Source organism: Sphaerodactylus townsendi, linkage group LG07 (assembly GCF_021028975.2).
Source record: "Sphaerodactylus townsendi isolate TG3544 linkage group LG07, MPM_Stown_v2.3, whole genome shotgun sequence".
Lineage (NCBI taxonomy): Eukaryota > Metazoa > Chordata > Lepidosauria > Squamata > Sphaerodactylidae > Sphaerodactylus > Sphaerodactylus townsendi.
Genome location: NC_059431.1, coordinates 39,642,947 through 39,668,005, shown reverse-complemented (window position 1 = coordinate 39,668,005; position 25,059 = coordinate 39,642,947). Strand labels below are relative to the sequence as shown.

Here is a 25,059-nt window from a genome sequence, read left to right as displayed (position 1 = left end):
GCATTTATTTTATTTGCATTTTTGTTAAAATAGAAATAAAAAATGGGAGAGGTGCTCCATTTGGAAGACAAAAAGCACACATATTTTGCTTAGAAACGCAAGCATCTTTACAAAGGTTGCAATATTTAGAATCAGTTTTAACTAAATTTGTTCATGACCTGAACAGTTTCTAAACAGGTGTGAAGTGAATTGATCTCAGCTCATAAATACTGATACTTTATATTGCCTCTGCTTAGAACTGCAGTGATCCATTTTGACAACACATTATAATGCTAAACATGTGTCTAATTTGTTGCTGCCTGTATCACTGTAAGCACTTGGCATAATTAAAATTTCAGGTGCCTTCCTCAATCAAATTTTTATTTTACACTACATGGCTTCATTTTCACATCTTTCATTTTTGTTAAAGTAATAATGACTTTGATACTATCTCATTTTATAAATCTTCTCGTAATTCCCCCCTGCCCTCCCCAACCTCTTTAACTGAATTATTAATATGTCAGTTATTCCTTTTCAGGAACAAATGCTACATTTTGTTCTGCAGTGGTTTTGGTCCTACCTTGAAAAGTAGGATTCAGAGTGTGGTGCTGGGAGACTGCTGTTCCATTCCTTGGCCTCTGGCCTACAGGACTCCACCAAGTTTCATATCCCCCCCCTCCCGCTTTTCATCATCTATGTAAAGCTACTTGGAGAGATCATCTGGAGATATGAGCTGAGTTGCCACCAATATGTGGATAACACTTAGTTCTATCTATCTTTTTCCAGTAGATCCTAGGAATTATCTCAAAATTGTGAACAGGAGCTTTGAGGCAGTTTTGTAATGGATGAAGGATGCACTGTCACTAAATCAGCAGGTTCATAGCTTGGGGTGCTGCTAGACCTGGGACTTCTGTGGCATAACAAGGTTGGAGTGGTGGCCAGGGGAGCCTTTAAACAGCTGCAGCCCTTCCTAGGCAAGGAAAGAACTTGTCACTGTGGTGGATGCCCTGTTAACATTTACATTAGATTATTACAATGTACTTTATATGGCAGTGGTGGCGAACCTTTGGCACTCCAGATGTTATGGACTACAATTCCCATCAGCCCCTGCCAGCATGGCCAATTGGCTGATGGGAATTGTAGTCCATAACATCTGGAGTACCAAAGGTTCGCCACCACGGTTATATGGGGATGCACCAGCCCTCATTCATCAAGGGTGCGTCTTCTAAATCAAAGAGAAGGTAGCAGCCACAATTCCTCAAAAGTTTGAAAGGAGGAACTTGGAATTCTTCATAGGGACAGAGTGAAGTGGCCCAGGAAATAAATCTTTCTCCCACATTACCATTCAATTTCCTGCCCTATCCAGAATTTCCAAAGGCAAAGTAGAAAATCGGGGAGATAAGAGCAGTCAATGAGAAGAGGATTCTTCTCATGTTCAAATCCCTGTGCTTCCTCCATTCAAAAAGGTCTTTTATTGTGTGCCTGGCTTTCAAGTTCTACAAAATACATAAATTGTAGAATAATTACATCTCAATGGACAAACAGAAATGTTTGCATTTATTATGATGTTATCCTTCTACAAGGACCAATGTGGGTTAAATTAATGACAATGTTCATTATATTGCTGCATGCCTAAATCAAATTTTGGCTGTCTTTATTTGTTCAGTCAATTAAGAGTTACATTTTTAGTATGCAGTTGTAAAAGTTATAGCAGCATTAAATCTGAATTAAGAAGAGTTGTTTTTTATACCCCGCATCTTACAATCACCTTTCCTTTCCCCATACAACAGGCACCTTGTGAGATAGATGGGACTGAGAAAGTTATGAGAGAACTGTGAATGTCCCAAGATCACCTAGCAGGCTTCATTTGGAGGGGTGGGAAACTGAACCAAGATCTCCAGATTAGAGCCTGTCTCTCTGAACCACTATACCACACTTAATATAAGAACAGGTTTGGAGAGAAACTGGGTACAGTAAGTTTTGCATCTTCTTAAAACTAGTCTTATCAACTCTGTTTCCTACAAGGTCATTTTTATTCATAATTGAACTGGGAATTGTTCCACACATGTGCAAAGAGAACTATATTTTATTTTATTCTACTGCCACTCTGCTGTTGGAAGCAGATCTTCTTTCTCCCCCACCTTTTCCATTTTCGGTAGCGTCCTAGACCTCTACCTGACAGTACTAGGGAAAAGAAGACCTTCCTTAACAAAAAGTTACATGGGTGAGGAGGCTGCAGTATGGAGCAGAATCAAAGAAAACAGACCTTTCTCTCTCTTCTGTCAGCAAAATATAATGTTAGGGTTTTAAAATACAATTTTTCAATAATAATATCATAATAGTTAATTACATAAGACAGTCACCTTCTGTTCTCCTTGTTACTGCTGAAAATCTTTGGACCATTGAAGCTTTTAAGAACATTACTTCTAAGAAGTTAGTACATTTTCAGTCACAAGAAAACCAGAGAATATTGGGTGCTGTGTGGTTTCCGGGCTGTATAGCCGTGTTCTAGCAGCATTCTCTCCTGACGTTTCGCCTGCATCTGTGGCTGGCATCTTCAGAGGATTCCAGCCACAGATGCAGGCGAAACATCAGGAGAGAATGCTGCTAGAACACGGCCATACAGCCCGGAAACCACACAGCACCCAAGTGATTCTGGCCATGAAAGCCTTCGACAATACAAACCAGAGAATAGCTTTTAACTGCTTAAACCTGTGCTTTAAAAAACCTAACTTTAGTTCCAGAGTTCTTCCTGACTAATGGTCTAAGAGCATTTTGCTTTACAATATAAATGTGACCTATTTCTCATGTAATTAATTCCATTTTATAATATTCTAACAGGATAAGAAGCCTCAAACCTGTTGTGTAATGGTTTCCCATGGACCCTGCCAGAGACGCTCCTTGTAGCATTCATGGACACCATTCCATATTTCATCCAGAGTTAAAGGCCTTCCATCTGAAAAAAAAAATCCACACATCTTGTGAAATTAATTCTAAAATATGTATCTTCATATAAACATGCAAAACAATGTTGAACCTAACAGATCAACCAAGAATGAATAGGAGGAATGACACCGACTATTATTTACAGGGGCCACATTTTGTGAGAAAAATATTTCAATACTTTTTCAATAAGTATTGTCATCTTGGCATTTATTAGATGTCAGGAGGCTAGTAGCCTATGATAAATAGATTGATTTCACTGACATTTTCATGTCTGTGAAATAAACAAGATTTATTCATTCAATTAACATTTGAATGTCATGTTTAGATATAACTTGAAATCTGTTACAATCAGATTCAGTTTTATCTTATTTTCTGAACTTATTCAAAATGGAGGATGAAATTCTGTTTATTACTCACCCGTACTAACTTTAAATGTGGGAAACTGTAAACATGTGAAAGCAAAAGCAACAGCCAAAAATTAATCACAGAAAACATGAATGTATTATAGATAATGTCTCAGGGCTAGTACATGCTCCAAATTACTACAAATATTTAAAGGTTCACTGTGATAGGCCATGAAATTATGGTGAATACAAATAAAGGGAAAGCTGAATTTCAGCTTTGGAATTCTATTTTACCATGTCTGATATATTATGCAGCATCCTTTTTTCCAGATAAACACAATTATTGATAATGGTTTGTTTACATGGAATTAAAATTTTGTAATTGCTGTTCTAGCAAAGAGCAGCAGTGGCATAGTGGTTTAGAGGAGGTTAACTCTAATATGGAGGAACCGGATTTGATTCCCTGCTCTGCTGCTTGAGCTGTAAAGACTTATCTGGAGAATTCAGATTAGCCTGTGAACTCCAACACACGCCAGCTGGGTGACCTTGAGCTAGTCACAGTTCTTCTGAGCTCTCTCAGCCCCACTTACCTCACAGAGTGTTTGTTGTGGGGTGGGGAATGGAAAGGAGATTGGTTGTGGTGGGTTTTCCAGGCTGTGTGGCCGTGGTCTGGTGGATCTTGTTCCTAACATTTCACCTGCATCTGTGCTGGCATCTTCAGAGGTTTTTGACACAGTGTGAGACAGACTTTTCTTTGTGATACATCTCCAAAGATGCCAGCCACAGATGCAGGTGAAAAATTAGGAACAAGATGTACCAGACCACAGCCACACAGCCCGGAAAACCCATTGCAACCAGTTGAATCCAGCCATGAAAGCCTTCAACAATACACGGACAGGAGATTGTCAGCCCCTTTGAGTTTCCTTACAGGAGAGAAAGGGGGGATATAAATCCAACTTTTCTTCTTCTAGGTCGGGCTCTGTTCTTTCTTGTATAGAACAAGTTCCCCATACGTGTACATAACATAATTTCTGCCATTATACTCATAACTGTTTATGTATGAATACTACATGCTCTGCCTTCAGATCCCACTGAAGTCCCTCTGATCACATAATTGTGCCACAGTTTACAGAATATTTTCATTTTGTTAATGCAAATAAAAGAAGGATTTGGAACTTCTGATCTCTGTATAAGAATCAGGCTACAAATCAAGTTCCAGTTCTTCAGAACCATTTAAATTTGGAATGAAATAAAGTGTCAGTTTTGCCCCATGAAGAAACCAATTAAGAGAAAATTAAATTCTACATATTGAATTACAAAAATATTATTGCAGTTATTAATAATCTTACAGGATAACATTCCCATGGCTTGTCAGTCTGTCAATTACAAATGGTCCTAGTAATTTTAATGGATGAGCCTTCCCATAATAAACACCGAGCTAAGAAACAATCCTTTCTACTCTAACACATTTATTGTAGGGGAAACCAGTTGTTTAATCCAGTTCTGGGCTGTGTGGCCGTGGTCTGGTAGATCTAATTAAACTGGCATTTTTGAACCCAAGTTCAAAAAAGTAAAGAGCAGATCAGCTGTTGAGTCCTTAGGATACCGAAAATGACACATTTAATGAATGAAGAAAAGACTACAGTTTTTTTAAGAGTGCTTAAACAGTATTTGTAACTGAATATAATAAAATGTTATGGCAATTTATTTTCAAGGTACATGAAGAAGAGACGCTCAACAACATTAATAATACTAAAAGAATGTATCCATTATTTTAAAATGAGTCCAACTGATTTAAAGTGAATTTACTACCACAATAAGTATACTTGGGATTAGTACCTCTGGATAATAGAATTACTATTATCAGTTAGCAATTCAATAGAAATAAGCCTGTTTTGTTATGAAAAGTAAACTAGGACAGGCTGGTATCATATTTCTAATTTATCTGGTGTTGGTACCTCCTTCGATATACTTTACCAGAAATTACACACAGTACACAGATGTGCCTGATCTGATCTCAGAAACAAAGTAGGGTCAATCCTGGCAAGTATTTAAATGGGAGACCTCTAAGGAATACCAGAGTCCTGATACAGAGGCAGGCAATGGCAAACCACCTCTGATCATCTCTTGCCTTGAAAACCAGACCAGGGGTTGCTGAAATCAGGTGTGTCTCGTCAGCAAATACACACACAAGCACACACCAACATGCCAGGAAATCACAAATGAGTATCTGATACAAAGTAGATTATTAACAAAGACCAGGAGAGGTATGGAAAGATAAATATCATCAAGACAAAATGGTTTCTTCCCACATATCTCAGAGAACATTTCCCCCCACCCCACTTATCTAAGCCGGCCTCGTCATCACTGGCCTCGTCATCCGGTCCAGCAGCAGGAAGAGTGGCACCCCCCTGCCACCCACCTCCTGCCCTCCACTGGCAGGGCCCAGCAGCGGGAGGCAGTTGGCACAGCGGCGCCTCAGGAGTGATGAGGCCTCGGCGCAGCAGGTGTGTGGCAGAGGCCGGCCAGCAGGCAGAGCTGTGCGAGAGAAGGGAAGGCAGCATGCTGGGCCTCCAGCTGTCTCCTGTATCTCCCTCATGGACAGGCCGGAGGAGGCCAACTCCTGACGCCAGGCTTGGCCCCTTCTGCCACCTCCATGCCCTCACCCCATGCACCCGACTGCTTGTGAAAGCAGGCGGGCGGTCACCAGAGGGGCTCGGCTGGGCGGCAGGAGTCAGCCTTCTCTGGCCTGTCCATGAGGGAGATGCGTGAGACAGCTAGAGGCCCAGCACGCTGCCTTCCCTCCTTGCGCACAGCTCCGCCGGCCTCCGCCGCACTCTTGCTGTGCCTGGCCCACCTTGCCTTGATTTTCTGCCCCCGTGGCTTCCGCCCTGCACATGTGACTCCATATGTCCCTGTGGGCGCTACGCTTAAGCTGCTTTGTTAAACCCATCTGTTTTTAGATCTGATTTGCATGAACTAATAAAAAGGGTAGAATGCCTCTGTCTACATCGTGTACATATTGGGGAAACTCCATATCGTGGTTTGAAACATTTATACTAGTACCAACTGGTTGTGACAGCAAGGAAGTGCTTAGAGTGAACACATCAAATATGACTGACACAGTATCACAAACCATGATTTTATTCCATACTTTCAGAAAAGCGTACCAACATACATATTTAAGATTGGAATGTAGCTAAATCAGGAGGAAACAATCATTATTTGTATAAGCAACTGAATAAATAAGGTGCCCAACAGAAATTACATTAGGAGTGTGGTGTGTAATTCATCCACAGTTTCATAGTTCATTCAAAACATCATCATGATCTGGGTAGGGCCAATCACATGAGTTTCGCTTATTTGATCTGTGGCAGATTTACTTTAATAGCAGATTTTAGCAGATGCTAATAAAGACCCAGATACTTATGACTTGCTTAATTAAACTTTACTAGCTTAAAGGCAGGGTAACATGGAGAAAAAACACTATGCTATACTGTTACATACTGCATAGTGCTACATGACAGCACATGGTCCAACTGGGCATAGAACAAAGAAAGCAAGTTAACTTTATAATCTCAGGTATACGTGCTCATAGATATGTAACAAATGGCTACTACACTGGCCAATGCCTAACCAATAGGTCAGCTTATTAGAATGTGACCTCTATATCTTGTTTACATTCAAACAAATAGTTAACACTTTCATGAGTGGTTGTGATAGACACTTGCAAATTCCAGCATGATCAAATCCCAGACAGATGACAGCTGCACAGCATAATATACAAGATAAGACCCACCCATCTGACTTCCTTTAAATGTGAAATAGCTGCACAGAAAGAATCCTCAGTGGTCCCTAGGCCAGTGCTGTAAAGTCTAAGGATACCTAAGTGAAACCTATTGGACAAGTCTGTTAACCAAAATATGTCTCTCTTTTCAGGTCAGCCACTGAGAGGGAAATGCTTAAAAGATATAAAAGGAGTTCCAAGTGGCTACGAAATCCTCCAGAAGTCATTGTTTTCTATTGTGAAAGATTACCAAGAAATGTGTTAAAATGTATAATTATACTTACAGGAACAATTAAAATTCTGTACTGCAAGGGGAGCTGTTGGCACACAATACAAAGACTGTGCATTAGATCATCCATCAGCTTCTGTAATACCCACTTCCAGCTATAAGGAGTCATGTTTCAACACCTCTGATTCCCTGATGCTGACAAGCTAAACAACTTGTTTTGTCTCTGGGAGCTCTTCTCTGGTGATTAACTGCTTATAGTGAATACTAATTACATGAAAATACAGTACTGTAAAAAAAAAAAGAAGAAGAACCGCCCTATTTCCCCTACCTGCAGTAACATCATTTCCCCCTACTTGCATGTAAGAGGTATACTGTTCTAGGATGACAAGGATGACATTTTTCTGCACCACACACATTAATTTTCTTTTTGCTACATATTTGGAAAGCACGAAAGTGACTGGAGTAGATTCAGTTTCTTTATTCTCCTGTCAGCAAGTAAGTTAAACAACAGTGTGCAACTACTTTGTTAAATGTTTGCAATAACCACAAGCATATAATTGCTGTGTGGTATGTGTGAATTAGGGAGCTATTACTGGCAATGGACCCTGAGATGTCCCCAATTGACTACATCCTAACTTGAAAATATGCCCTAAATTGTCGTTTGTGAGAAAATGAACCTCAGATTAAAATCCCTTTTACCAGAGGAGACTAAGAATTTTCTATTTTCTTCCTGCATTCAAAGAGCTGGTTAAAATGCTAACATGGCAAAATTAGAAGCCATGAAACAATATAAAGGCAGAGAGTGATTAAATCTACCAAACACATTCAAAGCAGCTTAAGCTACTTTTTAATTAAAAAGAAAAAGATACCACTAGCAACATTCAGATGTGCTAAGCTAGATAAAGCTAATGGATCATTCCAAACACAAAAGCTACTGATGCTGCTATACAGGAGACTAAGTTTAGAAATGACCTCCCTCCCCAGCCCCAGGTATAAACTCTTCACATGGAGCAGAACAGAGTACAGCCAGTACATTCCAGTATGATCACTCTATTCCTGCTGGTTAAATCAGAGTTGTGGCCACTGGCCTTGGAAGAAGCAGAATGTTTCACCTTTCCAACAAAGTAATAAGATTCACAAGCTCTAAGATATATATATTAAAAAGAACATAGATAAAGCAGTATTGGCATGAAGAGTTTAAAAATTCTGCCTGTGATAGTTACAAACATGACAATGTGAAACTGCTCTCTACATTAGTTCAAAACAAAATTCTGATAAAGCCCCTATTAAACATTCTTTACCGCATTCAAGACCTAGGTATTTTGTTCATCTTAATTGTAAATCTTAAATCTTAAAGCTACCTCTATCTTTAACACACACCCCTCCTCTTTTATCATCTTAAGAAAAGGAAAAAGGGTTAGCAGGTTTAATCAACTATAGGCTTTCTGCCAGGAGTCTAAAGATCAAGCTTCTTCAAGCTGAGATGATATCATCTGCCCCAGGATACAAATACTCATAGAATCTGAAATGTAGAAGAAATTAATCACAAAACACACACACACCCCAACATTTTTTCAACTTTTAAGTTTCCTACTATTCGTGACGTTTGTGTACGTTTTTTTCTGTTTAATATTAGTTTCATGCAAGAGACATCTTACCTAAAAAACATGCTCGAAAATACAGCACAGGAGCTTGGTAGCTGCAGGAATACAGAATATGATACTCATACCGAATTGCTTCTGATTTCGCACAGATTCCAGCAACTTGTGAGTCATCCAGACCTTCCTGAAACAACAAATACCAACAGCCATAAACAAGTGTGTGTAAACAATACCATTGTAAGGCCCATCTTAGTGATTACGCAGTGACTGCTTTGATTAATAATGCCAGGAAGAAGGGGGAAGACAGACATACTGTATGAAGTGAGTTCACAGTACTTTCCTCAGCTTTACAAGTGACACAGTGAAGGTGCATACCCAAAATTCAAACCCAGTCAATCACATTCTTATTTTCTTTCCCAAGCTTTTAGACAGATTGTCTGCATTATAATGACACAGTTTAAAAATGTTTCATATATGCTGATCTGTTTCTTTTTTATTTTGCTCAACATCTTTTAACACTTCGAGATGTTTGGGGGCAGGATCTTGGTGACACTGACATCAGAAGCACCAGCAAATCAACATCTTGTACAGCCAGCCTCTACTGCAACTTTCAGAACCTTTTCTCTCTAAGAATTCAATTAAAGGGAGGAACGGCACTTTTATTTGTAAGCCATAAAAACACTTCCAAATCAGCTAATTGTTCTGAAAAATGCCATGTCCATCCTCACCCTTTAGATTGATTGACAGGCTGCCCTTCCCCATGGCAGACTCAGGGTAGCTTACAACAAATACATAGATTAAAACATTAGTGCTTGGCATGCCACCCCAATGGTGCTAAAACCAACTAATGGGGAAAATGAATGGAAGGAAGAAAGGGAAAGAGAAGGAAAGGGGCAAAGGAGGAGATAGGGGGAAGGACAGAGAGACCAGGTCTGTTGGAAATCCTGTTTCTGCCCAAAACCATGGGCCTGGTGGAATAGCTCCGTCTGACAGACCTTGCAGAACTTGCTTCCATATGATCCTATTTGTCAGTTAAGATTCGCATTAGAAGCTGTGATATAAATTCATCTTCACAGTCTAAGGAAACAATTACTGAGGGAAGGCCTTTCCATTCAAAGTCAAATTGCCAATCAGTTTGACACCAACCACATTAAGACTATTTACTGATTATTCTAATTGCTTATAGACAAAAGGAAAGTCCCTTTTTTAAGCTATCGATAATTTTGTTACACTTGTTTTAATAAGACATACTACGTTAATTTTAGGCCAGAAATCAGTGACCTTTTACAATTAAAAATCGAACAATGGAAACTTCCACTCTACTAATTTACTAATTTAACCACTCCCCTAATTTACCCTGCTTTTTCTCCATTGCTGCCTAGTTGTTTCCTGAAGTGAGGTGAGTATGGCAATATATGCCCTTCTAAAAGAAGGAGGAGAGAAAGGAGGAGTCTGCCCTAAAAAGGAATACAAAAATCCCAGCAGTCCACATAGCCAATTTGTTGCTGGAGACAATGCCTATTCAAATAGTGCAGAAAGAAGGCAGGGACTGTAAAACCAAAACATTTAAAAAGCAAGTAGCATTGGCTTTCCCTCTAGGAATACCCTACTCCCAGGCCCACCCTTCACCATCAATCAGCCAACTGGCAGAGGGACTTACCAGCAGCGGTAAGTTCCCCTAGAAGGGATGTTCCCATGTTGCCTGTGACAACACTGAGACACTGGTGTAGACGGGTAAGTCTCCCTAATCCTCTGCCAGGTGTACCTGTCAATTACTGAAGGAAGGCCTTTTCATTCAGATTGCCAGTCAGTTTGACACCCATGATTCTAATTGCATATAGACAAAAGGAAAGCCCTGTTTTTTATCTATCTGGGTACCTGTCAACTCTACTTCCATCACCTCAGGAGGAAACTTTGGAACAATAGAGGTTTCAAAAGCAGCAAATAAAACATCTGAAGTAGAGCAGGAAAGCAATTTAGAATGAAATATGTGGGAAATTTGCTTTTCTTTTTTCAAAGAGCAACATTTGGTTCTGTTCTTAGCCAAATTCTGCATGGATTCATTTGATTCATATTCTCAACATACTAATGTAATGCCATGAATAATTCAGTTTCTGGTTGGTTGTTACACAAGTCTCTTTTAATCTCAAATGAAAAAAATTAAACCTTCAGATATCTGTATACACTGCACTTGGCAGTGACCAAAAAAGTAAACCAAAAAAGTAAACAGGCAAGCAAAACCTGAGTAATGGCATGTTTCTGCCATTACTGCCATGTTTCTGGCATGTTTCTAAGGAGTGACCACCAGTCCTCAACATTAATTCACCATACTGCTTTTGCTGGGTGAAGAAATTAATCGCTGAAAGCTAAAACTGAAGAGGCAGCTTTTCTAAAACTAAAGTTTCTTCAAAAACAGGGTCATGTGCCTTTCAGGTCCATAAGCAAACTTAATTCTTCCTTGTACACTGGAGTAATATAAGCACTAATAATGTGAAAGCCTAAATTATTACTACCAAAATAATTTGATCTGAGAAATGTGACCATTCAAAACAAGCAATCAGCCAAACAAAACCCAACTTCAATGTATGATTAAAACGAGGCAGGCTAATCATTGGAATGAACTAATAGTACTATTTTCTTTATAGTTGTTCAGAGTTTGCTATTATTTAATCTAGCATCAACTAACACTATAACTCTTTGCTGATCAGAAGTAATTTGTACAGATTACTAAACATCATGCCTGTCTTTACTACAGACAAGGGAATATTCTATCAACCATCTGTAAACATGCAAAAACCCCTGAATCCTCCTTAAGGCCTTTTCTAATCCTTTTATATTTGGTCAACAGTAGTAACAGGATGCATTACATTAAGACTCAAGTACTCATGTGTAATCCATTGCTCTGTACTTCCAATATCATAGATGCGAAGACATAGCAGAAGGAAGTAAACTTTGGGTCTGCCAAAGTTGGCAGCATCATTTTAGCTGGAATGGAAAGGACCACAAAATCTGTGAGATTTTTTTTTTTAGATGGCTCCCACCAGGAGAGAAAAAAGTTGTTGTGATTCCAAAACAAATCACTATTGCTTTATTCATAATGATGGATTATGGCTTTACAAAACAATCACAAACAATGAGTGCTCTGCTTCAGTGAGCAAAAAGCCTTTGGCCTGACTAAAGGCTCTACCTATCCTAACCTCAAACTACAGTTTGACATCTGTTTATTATATTTTCTTCATAACAGGTCATTGTGCTGTTGTGACAAATGGGTTTTGTCAGTTATTATAAATAGTTACTCCTTGGAGTTCCTGTCTCTGGCTTCTCCATCTTCTAGAGTCCAGCCAATTTCCCCAGAGTTTGATGCTTTGGCATCAGAAGCAGCTACACTGTTGAGCAAAGACTCTGTTCAAAGGGTTTCCCTCAAATCTAGAGGAAAGGGGCTTTACTCCCACTATTTTCTCATTCAGAAGAAAAATAGTGGCCAGTGCCCCTTTTTGGACCTACGAGGGCTTAATACGTTTATTGCTCTCCGGAAGTTCTGCATACTATCCATGCCTGATATCATGCAGAAATGGTTCACCAGGCCATTCAGGATCAATAAGGACCCACAACGGCACAGGTCATCTATCCCAAGGTATGTCTCAAAATCAGTGCAATGGTGGCAGGTGGACAGAAATTTGTTAGAGGGTATGCCTTTATGGGCTCCCAATCCTTCCACACTGGTAACCACAATGCCTCCCTGACAGGCTGAGGAGCACATTACCAAGGGTTTGAGGTACAGGGACTCTGGTCCCAACATGAATCTACATTAAGATTAATTTACTCAAACTTAGAGCCATCAAACACCCTCTGGTATCTTTTGCAAGTATGCTTCTGACTGCACCCTTTTGGCTCCAGAAGCCCTGGATCGGGCTCCTGTAGTCTCTGCCCACAGGTAGGCACATATGTCTACCCCAGGAAGATGACCTCCTGAGGGTAAGACAAGTAGTTCACCATGATGTGGTATCCCTATGCCTCATAGCCTGGCTCCTCACTCATTGACAAGTTGGCCAGAGAAGGTAGTAGCACTAGGTGTTCCCACATGGTCAAATGGGCTAGATTCGTAGCTTGGGCAGAATCACATGATTTAAATCCCTTTTCCTTCCCTGTAGACAAGGTTTTCACATATCTGCTATCCCTAAAGGGTGCTGTACTAGTAAACTCTTCAGTTAAGGTGCACTTGATGGCTATATCTGCTTTTCAAGGCAGGGTCAGTGACTACTCACTGTTGTCTCTACCTGTCTGGAAGAGATTCCTTAAGGGGCTTAATAACATGTTCCCACCAGTTAAACCTTTGATGCCTCAATGGAGCCTGATACTCATGTTGACCAGGCTCCCTTGGGCCCCATTCAAACCTGTGCTCCCTCTTCAGCTATATTTATTATTAAATATCTTCATGTGTAACCAACCTTTCTTCCCAGTGGGGATCCAAAGCAGGTTATATCATTCTCCTTTCTTCCTTTCCATCCTCACAACAACTCTGTGAGATAAGTTAGGCTGAGAATGTATGGGTGGTCAAACGTCACGGAGTGAATCTCCACATAAGAGTGGGGATTCAAACTTGGGTCCTCCCGATTCTAATTTGTAACTATAACATTTTCTTGGAGTGGGTGCTGTAGAACAGAAGCAAGCAACTGGGCTGGGGTGAGTTATGCAAGGAATATGCTAGCAATCCATCTGGTGGTGGTTGTCAGGACTGGCCTCAGTGAGTACTTCCTCAAAGGCCTGAACAGAATTGGAAAGGACTATGCCCCCTCCCCTGCCTTTTACTGACTAAAATCAAATCTTGAAGGCTTTTGGTGCTGTTGTGGTTGCCTAGCAATAGCCGATGAGGGAATTCATTTCTTAAAGCTTCAGGTGCTCCTTTTACCATCTGGGCGTTAACTCCACCCATTCAGATTTCAGATTTTTCAGCAAATCTAACTTTTGTCAGGTCTGCCTTTTCTGTCCTTGGCCTCAATCTCTGGATTTAAATATTCACAGATGAGGCAATATTGAGACTGAAATATAATGATAGTCAATATATCAATATCAATTTAGCCCACAATATCTTTTTTAACTTTCACTGATTTCAGCTGGATATACATAGGTATGCAAAACAAAACTCAGAAATATCCCCTATGATCAAAATCTTTGCCCATTTAATTATTTAAAACATTAATATACTTGCCTTTTTCCTGAATATCTAAGGATCAAAGGCAGGTAAACAATGTAAAAACAGTTAATAACCCAACAGCTATAAGAACATTAAAACCAGTTTAAAATCACCTGAAGTCACCCAAGGTCAGACTGCTCCCCAAATTCCCAGGATTAGCATTGTTTTATAGTATCACCAGAAATCCAGGAGGGAACGACTTCTTGGAAACCTATTCCAGAGTCATGGGACAGCCACTGAAAAGCCTTAAGTCCAAAATGTTGCTGAAAGTGCCTTTGACAAGTGCTTTGGACTAGGGGTACTGACAATAGACCCTGCTGTGATGAATGAGGCTACCAGATGGGAATACATAGGGAGAGGCAGTCATTCAAGCATGTGGGCCCAAGCCATAAATGGCTTTAATGCTAAGTACCAACACTTTGGACTGGACATGGAAGTCAGTGAATGGATCTCAGAACGTAAGTGACATGGTCTCACCAGCTAACCCCAGATAACAAATGGGCTGATGCATTTTTCTTTATCAGCTGCAGTTTCTGGATCTTCAAGGGGTATGAAAGCAATCTAGGTTTCTGAAAAAACAGATCACCGTAACCAGAGCAGCTGTCTGCTAAAAAGGAGCCAGCTTCCTAACTAGATGTAGTTTGGGGGAAGCATTTTTTTTTGCTGTCATGAGCACCTGTTTCTGTAGTTCCAAACAAGTCTCCCAAGTCAACTAAGCTCTTTAAAAAGTTGCATGCCATTGATGGTAGGAACCGTAACCCACTCTAAAGCACGGCCCTTCTAACCAACAACACCTCTACCTTGTCTGGATTCAGCTTCACTTTGTTCTCTCAACCACTTATGCACTACACTGGGCCAGGACAGAGAGATTAGAAGCTATTCAAAGAAATATACAGGTGGGTGTCATCAACATATTAATGACAATTTACTCCAAACCTGTAGCTGATCTCATTAAGTAACCTTACATAGATAATAAACAACATGAGAGAAAACACAGAGCCTCCATGAACGTTTCCAAGCAGATGGTTCTTCATGATTTTTTTATGAGTAAACTAGAGGACTGTGAACTGGACTCTAGGATAGTTAGGTGGATAGGGAACACTCAAAGAGTAGTTGTCAATGGCATTTCATTGGAATGGAAGGGGGTGTCCAGTAGAGTGCTACAGGGCCAGGTTCTGGGCTTCACACTTTTCAATATTTTTATAATTGATCTGAATGAAGGTATGGAGGGACTGCTAATTAACTTTGCTGATGACTTCAAATTGGGAAGAACAGCAAACAAACCAGAAGAGAACGACAGAATTCAACAAGATCTGAACACACCAGAAAAGTAGGCAATTCAACAAGGTTAATTGCCAACTTCTACATCTGGAAAACAAAAATGAGGAATACGCATGCTAGGTGGGGGATATATAACTGCACAGCAATGTATGTGAACAAGATCTTGGGGTGTGAGTGGACAGCTAACACAAGCAGCCAGTACGATGAAGCGATAAAAAGGCTAATGTGATCTCAAGGTATATGAACAGAGGCATAACATCCAAATCACAAGAAATCATAATCCCACTGTGCACTGCATTGGTCAGGCCTTATTTGAAGTACTGTGTACAATTCTGGAAGCTGCATTTTAAAAAGGATTTGGATAGAATGGAGCTGGTACAGAGGAGAATGACAAGGATGATCAGGGGCCTGGAAACCAAACCTTATGGGGAACGGTTGAGGGACTTTGGAATGTTTAGTCTGTAGAAGAGGAGATTCAGAGGGCACATGATTGCTCTCTTGAAGTATCTGAAAGACTATTACAGAGGACTGCAGGGAGCTGTTCCTGTTGGCAGCAGTGATAGGAATCACAATAATGGGTTTAAATTACAGGCAGAAAGCATCTGACTAAGGGAAAAAATTATGGTAAGAGTTAATAGTACAATCAGCTATCTAAAAAGGTGGCGAGCACCCCACATTGGCAGTGTTTAAGCAGCAGCTGGACAAACACTGATCTGGGATGCTAGGCTGATTCTGCATTAAACAGGAAGTTGGATTAGATGGCCTGTATAGCCCTTCCAACTCTATGATTCAATTCTATGATTCAGGGTCTCCAACTACATCTTTTTGTGGATAGTATGATAGAAAAGATTTGACCAACTTCAAAAGTGTTCTGCCCAGACCCATTTTACCTTGTAGATGCTTTATCGCTATTGTATGGTCCATCATATAAAAGGTAGCAAACACAACAGGAAGAGTTGGATTTATATCCCCCCTTTCTCTCCTGTAAGGAGACTCAAAGGAGCTGACAATCTTCTTTCCCTTCCCTCCCATGACAAACACCCTGTGACAAACACTCTGTGAGGGGGGTGGGGCTGAGAGCTCAGAAGAACTGTGACTAGCCCAAGGTCAACCAGCTGGCATGTGTTGGGAGTGCACAGGCTAATCTGAATTCCGCAGATAAGCCTCCACAGCTCAAGCAGCAGAGCGGGGAATCAAACCTGGTGCCTCCAGATTAGAGTACACCTGCTCTTAACCACTACACCACTTTAAAGGCTATAATTATTCAAGTGTTCTTACAAACAAAATTTACCTTAAGGTGCATTTTGTAGAAAAACAGCTCAGAACTTTTTGATTTTTCCAGTTACTGCTTCTCTACAATAATTTTACTTGCATGGCTGCCACACAACATGGGAAACCAAATCTGGAACTGACTGTTTCCTAAACATACTGGGAAGCTGTCATCAAGAAGCATCTGTTATTTTATTACACTCATGTGAAAGCATTCTTGTGCTATCATAATGGAGTACTGAGCAGATGCTTTAAAGCACCATATCCAGTGCAATGTATGTTTAATAATAAGAAAGATAAGTAGCTACAACCTAACTAATGATACAGGTTGATTTACAAATTCATTCTCACTAACTATTGAGACTTGTCAGTTTTCAGCGCGTAAATAATATGTCTGCCTGCTCCCAAAAATGTTTGCTTTGATGTCTTCAAAGCTGATTCTTAGTAATCATCCCAATAAATTAAGGCAACAAAACACATTTATTTCTTTTTTAAATAAACATTAAATTTTTGCCTCTTCTCAGAAAGTTGTTCAACTTAAGACCCTTCATGCAAACTGCAGCTGTTAGGGGGAGCTGTTAACTTGATTTTGGCAGAGTTTTTGATAAGAACTAGGAACCCAGCCAGAAGCAATAGGCTCAGGTCAAAACGGATCAGCAAGAGATCTTTCTAGAAAAAGAGAGAGGCTGGCAGAAGCAGTGATCAAGGAGGAAAGGAATCTACAGAAGAAGCTGCATCTTTCCCCCCTTACTCTCATTTCTCATACAAAAGTTGAACTGGCAGTCTTTACTCTGGCAAAAGTCTCCAGAAAGATAGACCTATCCTGCTCTATCACAATCAGCTACAGAAAGTTGTACTTCATTTCATATTGCTTAAATCGCCACACTAAACTGGGTCAAGTTGTTTTGACACTCCACGTTGAAATTAGGCCAAAAACCTTTCTTCCTGGATTGTCAGCAACCTGCTTATTGATAATTTCCTGTGTCTGACACCTACAATCAACAGGTCTCAGTCTCTGACCGCAGATTCATCCTGAGAAACTCAGGCTAATCAGGGCCTGAGGAAGCCCACATACTTGATGGCTTTTTCTCTACAAGTGATGGTGTGGCAAGGTGGCTCTGGGAAGTCTTATTTCCACCTTCTTGTGCCTTTTCAGGTGCAGACTTCAGAGCTGCTTCTACATTTGAAAAGGCCGGGGGCGGGGAGAGCTCTTCGGGCTACTGCACACTTGATTCTGATCAGGACCTCTCAGCAATTTTTAAAGAACTACAAGTGCTTCTAAAACAGCATCAGTGAAGAGAGGAGGCAAATAGTCTGGTACTAACAACTCAGTTACATTTCATGTTCTATGATTTGTTCATTGCTAGAGGCCAAAGACCACTGCAATTGTAACATAAGAGATAATACATACTAAAAGAATAAACTATTTTGTTTTTAGTTCATTGTGTTTAGTTCATTTCTTTTTTTTTTGTCTTGTGAATAATCCCTTCTCTACTAAACCATGTGACTGTGACTACACACATTTACAGATACTGCATGGTGCTGCAGTACTGCTATTTATGAGACATCAATAGATCCCACCTTAGGAGTCTCAGGGTTAAGGATGTTTCAATCCTGGTAATCCTGCTAGCACCACAGTGGCAAACAAGAAGTCATCCCTAGCTTAATTAATGAGGACTATTAGGAGCCCCGTGGCACAAAGTGGTAAGCTGCAATGCTGCAGTCACCTCTGCTCACAACCTGAGTTTGATTCTGAAGGAAGTCAGTTTCACATAGCCGGCTCAAGGTTGACTCAGCCATCCATCCTTCTGAGGTCACTAAAATGAGTACTCAGCTTACTGGGGGTAAAGTGTAGATGATCAGGGAAGGCAATGGCAAGCTGACTTGTAGCCTGCCTAGTAAATGTGATGTGACATCACCCCATGGATCAGGAACATATTCATCCCAGTAAACCCGATGCTTCCTTTTTATGTATGTATTAAGGTTGGCTAGGAGGTGCCTTCTCTTTTAGAGACACCATAGTTGTGGTCAGGCAATCACTTCTGTTCAATAAACAGATGCTTCTATTAACAGATAGCTTGCATTACCTTCCTAGCCTATTCTTTGTAATTAGCAGTCAGCTCTTTCTTTCATTGGCAAAAAAGACATCCTTATCAGCCAGTTCGAAATATAAGAGTTCAATCTGCCTGAAATGCATACATTTTGCTAGTTTGAGGGGAAAGTTGGTTGGAAGAAGACTGCACATCTGGAAGTGGACTTGCTGCTAAAAAATCATTCTGCAAACACTCAGAAGCTGGGCCCTCTTCACAAACTACTACATATTTTATTGGTGTGAAGTACAGAAAACGAGATAGAACAACGCTATAAATCTAACAATGTGGTAGGAATGTATTGCTAAGCTCACACTTTTTATACACCTTTCCACTGACTGTTTTTACCCTCCTGCTGCTAATTGTGGCCTCTTAAGGTAGAATGCGCCCAGAAACAGGAAGCCAAGAGGACACAAGCAGAATTCTACTGCTATTAACTACAAACCAATGGATACAACAAATTTCCCCCCATGAATGTATAACACAATGTTTATCACTTAAATATAGTGGTTCAACTAGAATTAGTCTCATAAGGTCTAGCAGTATACTACTGGGTCCTCAAAAAATGTTGCAAGAATGAACAGTTTTGACTTCCAACTTTTACTTTTTTTTAAGTGACAGTGTTATACATGTTCCACAGCTTGAGAGGGAAGCCCAACCTGAATAATCTCTGCACATTCCCTATGTAATAAACAACTACTTGGGAAAAATCTTTAAAGAAAAGATGCACCCAGTAAAGATAGCATTTGCAGTGCCTTTTTTTTTCTTTGGGGTTTCTGGCTCTGGAGAGCTTGAATGAACAATGCTGACCTTCCATAGTGTTACTGGTGTGAATCACAACAACAACAACCTTTATTAGGCATATAAAATAAGCTCCAGAGCGTTACAGACATTTCTGAAGTACAAAACAAAAGTACATTCAAAACACAGACAGAGAAACTGTATCTAGCATTGGACGTTAATTATAAAGTTCTGTCACTTGTAAAAGAAATTTTGCTACTTTTTCCAAAAGCACGGCATCTGTATTATTTAACAAAAGCTCCACAACAGAGTTGTCAGAGTCTCTTTCAGATTTGTCTAGGACCAGCCCAGGAGAGAAAAGGTGTGAATCACTCTGTGAACATTCCTCTTGTTTGCAACCTAAATCTTAAACTTTCCATAGGTATACTTTACCGTTGGGCAAACTGAGTGCCAGTTCTAACAAACATGAAAGACTATCAGTACAATGTTATATAAATAAAGATTAAAATGAGTTTAACATAAAGGATCCTGCTGGAACTTGTCTGTTCCATGTGATTTTATCTTTACTGTTACTTCTACCTCCCAGGTGTTATTTAGTAATTCTGACTGCACCTTTGTTGCTTGCAGCCCCTACTACAGTCTAATATATTCATCTCACTTTGGTTTCCACAGCTTGCTGAGTTGTTAAGTCCAATCCTTCCCTCACTGTGTAGAAATCAAAATTAAAAAATACGAGGTCAATTACAAGTAATTTGGTAAGATCAGAACACCTGCAGTTACTGGCTCCCTATGTCACATATGGAGCCTCTTGACATGAATTTTCATAGTGAATAACACCCATTTTCAGTGGGCCAAGAAGGGAGTATGAAATCAAGGGACCGGCAAGAACCAAAGTCCCAAATTATGCCTCAAGTCAGGTTCTTCCACCAATATGTTATTCCAAATCCACACCACACATCACTCACAACATATGAGAGTATGCCACAAGGAATGAAGAAGCCTGCAGGCACAGAACAGATCAGCAAAATAAATCCAAACCGCTCAAGCAAATGAACCAAACCTCATATTCTAATGAAAGGCAACACACTAGTCTAAACTAGTCCTAACTTACGTAAGGGAAAACATTTTCCTCAAACATTAAATAATGTTTAATTATTTGGGGGGAAAAGGCTCTGTGGTATTAAACAACCTTTCTTGTGACAACAGACTGTGGAAAGTATAAAACCAGCCACTTCCAAGATTCCTAAGTATTCAGAATGTGTCTTTATTTTTCATTCCACAAAGTAAGAAGACTGATTCTCATCCAATGGGATCCCCCGCAGCCCAGCCTCGCTACGCCAGCAGCAGGGGCCTGGGATGCTGATGTGGCATCTGGGACCACGTTGGGGAGGGTGATGCTGGCTGCATGTTGGCAGAATCACCCTTCTGCCTGGCCAAGCGCCCCAGGAAGGGCAAATCTGCTGGCACAGCACCACAGTACCACTTCCTCCAGCTGTCTGGGCCCTGCGGGATCTTGGAGAATTCCGCAGGGCCTGTAAGACGGAGTTGTTCCCCCGGGCCTTTGGAAGGTCCAGCTGATGAGGTGGTGTCCCCTCTTTTCTCTGCTCTATTTTTACATCAGGGTACCCTATATCATTGGGACCCACCGTCCTCCCCTTTTTCTGTTCTGAGGGGAGGGTTTGATATTAGGTTTATTGGGCGTCTTCTACTTTTACTATATTACCGCTGTTTTAAATGGGATTTTATCATTTTAGCAATATAAATTGTTGGAGCCTATGTAAATTGTTTTATTGTTTGCTCCTCGTTAGTAGTGTATTCGATTTTATGTTGTAAACCTCCCAGAGCCCCTTGGGGATAGGGCGGTATAAAAAACTAAGAAATAAATAAATAAATGACCACAGGCTGATATCCCCCCCTCCTTTGGATGGGGCTGTGATACTCCAGTTTTTGGAGCAGTCCACTGGTCATAAGAGGGCACGACAGCTTCAGGATTTTAAACAGCATGTTTATAGACATGAGTTCACTGCCCTTACCTTCTTTTTACTATTTCGTAGAACACTTCTATGGCAGGCAATTTGCAAAAATGAAAAAAGCAGGTTTCTTTTCTCATATTTCCTAATAATTTCAATCAAACAGAAAAAAGCTTTAGAACTACAGGCTCAATCATCAAACAAACATTTTAGTTCCATCTTGAATTATCTTGCATGGTTGTCAGAAAGAAAGAGCAGTTTAAGAACATAAGAACATAAGAAAAAGCCTGCTGGATCAGACCAGAGTCCATCTCGTCCAGCACTCTGCTGGACCAGATGACCTTGGGAGCTCACATGCAGGATGTGAAAGCAATGGCCTTCTGCTGCTGCTCCCGAGCACCTGGTCTGAGAAGGCATTTGCAATCTCAGATCAAGGAGGATCAAGATTGGTAGTCATAGATCAACTTCTCCATAAATCTGTCCAAGCCCCTTTTAAAGCTATCCAGGTTTGTGACCATCACCACCTCCTGTGGCAGCACATTCCAAACACCAATCACACACTGTGTGAAGAAGTGTTTCCTTTTATTAGTCCTAATTCTTCCACCCAGCATTTTCAGTGGATGCCTCCTTGTTTTAGTATTGTGTGAGAGAAAAAATTCTCTCTATCCATATTTTCCACCCCATGCACAATTTTATAGACTTCAATCATATCCCCCCCCCCCCAGACATCTCCTCTCCAAACTAAAGAGTCCCAAACGCTGCAGCCTCTCCTCATAAGGAAGGTGCTCTAATCTCTTCGATATCCTTTTTGAGATGTGGCGACCAGAACTGAACACAGTACTCCAAGTGCGGTCACACCACTGCTTTATATAAGGGTAAGACTATCTTTGCAGTTTATATAAGGGCAAGACAATCTTTGCAGTTTGAACATCTTCAAGGCTACTTCAAAAAATGTGAACCATCACAGTAAAGCAAAAGTCAGATACAGTTGATGGAAGAGCCAGAAATAATTTATTAGTTAGCCTAAGTTAATGAGAAAGAATATAGAGAGAGTTATCCCTCAAGTTTGTGGGTCCTAGACGTAAGTTCCACAGATCCAACTCGTTTTCATCACAGTCACACAGAAGGAAAGAGTGAAGGCCTTTTAAAGTTCCCAGGGGTTCAATGTGGTTGGGGTTAATTGTAAAGTGTAAGGAGGGGCCCCTGTCACCCCCACCCCCACAATGTATAGGTTTTGAAGTCAAAACGGCCAGGGGTGAGCAGTGATTTATACACAGAATACTCAATGCCCAGCTCAAAAGGTGGGTAAACTGCTCCATTCCAGTCATTTTGGCTCAAGAAACAGTAACTTCTCCCTGACACCTTTGTCCCCAAAGGTGGGGGAGGCACTGCGCCTTGGGCACATGCTATTGGGGACACATCCCCCCCCCCCACTTACCTTAGTTTGAATTTGCTGCTAAGAGTTTGCTGCTTAAGAGTTTGCTGCTACCTTAGAAAAACACTCTGCTGGGAACTACACCTCCCAGGAGACCTAGGCTCGCTGCAGAAGTTTGGGCTCACAAGGTCTCCTTGGAAGTGTAGTTCCCACTAGGCTGCTTTTTCTAAGGTAGCAGCAAACTCTTAGCAGCAAACTTATGAATTGCTCGAACATCTAAAGTACTAAGGTAAGTGGGGGGCATGGCAGGTGCAGGACGCCATTTTGCCCCACGTCCCAAGCCTGATCAGGTTTCTTTTGTGCCAGCTCAAATAACGTGTAGTTTGGCCTTTAAAAGGTTTTTTAAATGTAAGAACAGAGATGTAAAATGTCCAGAAATGTTGAATCCAGGAGGTGGGTGGGATATTTCTCTTTATTGCAAATAGGAAATTGGAGAAAAATGGAAATACATTCTATATTTACTTTCTTATTCAATCAAAACATATATTACTCTGTTAACAACATACATTAACCATTTCCATCTTAGCGCATAATATTACACTGCTGGGTATATTTACAAATTTTTAATGCCTTCATTTTCAACGAGCAAAATTGCAAATACCCCAACACAAAAGAAAGAGACCAGCAAATTGCAGCATCTAAACTACCTTAAGGAATGTACATTAGTTTTGCTATCTAAGAAGTGGGAAAAATAAAAGTGGAAAACAGGCAAAATTTTTGTAGTAAGCAAAGTTAAATACAAATATCTTTAAAATTTTGTACATGTCTGCAGGGTATGTGGTATTATCGTTCTCTACCTCCATGGATTGCCTTAAATAAAAATCTTTGTACTTATACCCTCTGAGTGAAAACGCTATCTTAAACGCTGTCTTACTCATAGGAGTGTTTTATATTGCTCCCCAAAATTTCCACTTTTTTAATTGGAACTGATATAATGGAGGACAGAAACACAACTTCCCAAGATCTTGTGAAAGGCTTATGGAGCTGAGTATTATCAGCATACACAACAAGATTGGAGAGACAAAGCTCTGCAGAATTCCATTCAATTTTCAAACTGAAAAGGCCAGCACTCTGCCATCTCTCTGACAGCAAATATTGAAACTACCAGAAAATTACATCCGAAATTCCAAATTCTCACTCCAACTAGCCTAATAAGGTAGCATGACTGACTATATTGAAGAGTGTATTGAAGAGTGCTGGCAAGTATAACAACACTCATAGAGAAGGACTGTTCTTTTCTATCTGTAGATAAAGTAGATCAATGGTTCCCAAACTGGGGGTATGTATACCCCCTGGTGTATGCACCAGAGCATTTGGGAGTATGGAAAAAAATTACATAATGAGTTTGCTAACATGGGAGTACAATTTTAGGAAATAGGCTGCCAAGGGGTACACGAGTGAAAAAAGGTTGAGAACCACTGTAGTAGGTCATCCATCAGTGGTAACAATGCAGTCTGTGTCCGAAGAAGATCAGGGAGAGACTCATGATCCAGTGAGTGGCGTGCTGTGCAGTACTGATGTAAATATTAAAAAAAAAAAGCATTTAAGAACTGTATCAAATCTATGGCATAGCATCTTGTCTAATCTACTAAAAAGCCTGAACTGGGCAAGGCTTCCTCCTGTGTGGACCCCATCAGCAAACCTGGCCAGTTCACTGCTTCAAACCAATCCTAGACAATTTATGAACAAGTATCATCATACTAATCCCAATAAAGAAACCTGCTACTGACTTCGCAGAAACAATGGCACTTGCATTTATCTGCACAGGTTATTTTTGTGACAAGGGCATTTTTTATTTGGGATTTTTCGGTTTTATAAAACTTTTTATTTAAATCTAGTGCAAATTAGTAGGGCGTGGAAAAATAATCTCTCTCGCATTCTCAGAAGGAACTTTGTTACCTCACTGGGAATCAGTCAGGCACTATGCAAAAGACAAAATGTCTGGATTCTAAAGGCAATTTTTCTTTATAGGGAAGTAATTTATACTGCAACACTGGTCTTACTATAGTAGCATATTCAACTGTACAAATGTTTAACTGTATAAATGTAATGGATGGAGAAGGCATAACTGCTTCAGGGAAAAGCCTGCTTGCCACTTTCTTAAAAAACAAAAGGGTTTGTGTGTCCTCTGGAGAAGGAAAGTAGTAGCATATTTCTTCCAAAAGGAAAAACAAAAACGTTGTTGAAATGCCA

At 40.3% G+C, this 25,059-nt stretch overlaps 1 protein-coding gene across 5 annotated transcripts in view; it reads right to left on the bottom strand.

The window, feature by feature from the left end:
- Positions 1-25,059, bottom strand: part of ATG10 (autophagy related 10) — a 188,719-nt gene that overhangs the window by 28,204 nt on the left and 135,456 nt on the right. For all 5 annotated transcript variants that reach the window (XM_048503753.1, XM_048503754.1, XM_048503752.1 and 2 more), the window contains 2 exons: positions 8,944-9,070; positions 2,838-2,935 (listed from right to left, as the gene is read on the bottom strand). In XM_048503753.1, the coding sequence (XP_048359710.1) occupies positions 2,838-2,935; positions 8,944-9,070 (225 nt within the window). The remainder of the gene's footprint in view (positions 1-2,837; positions 2,936-8,943; positions 9,071-25,059) is intronic.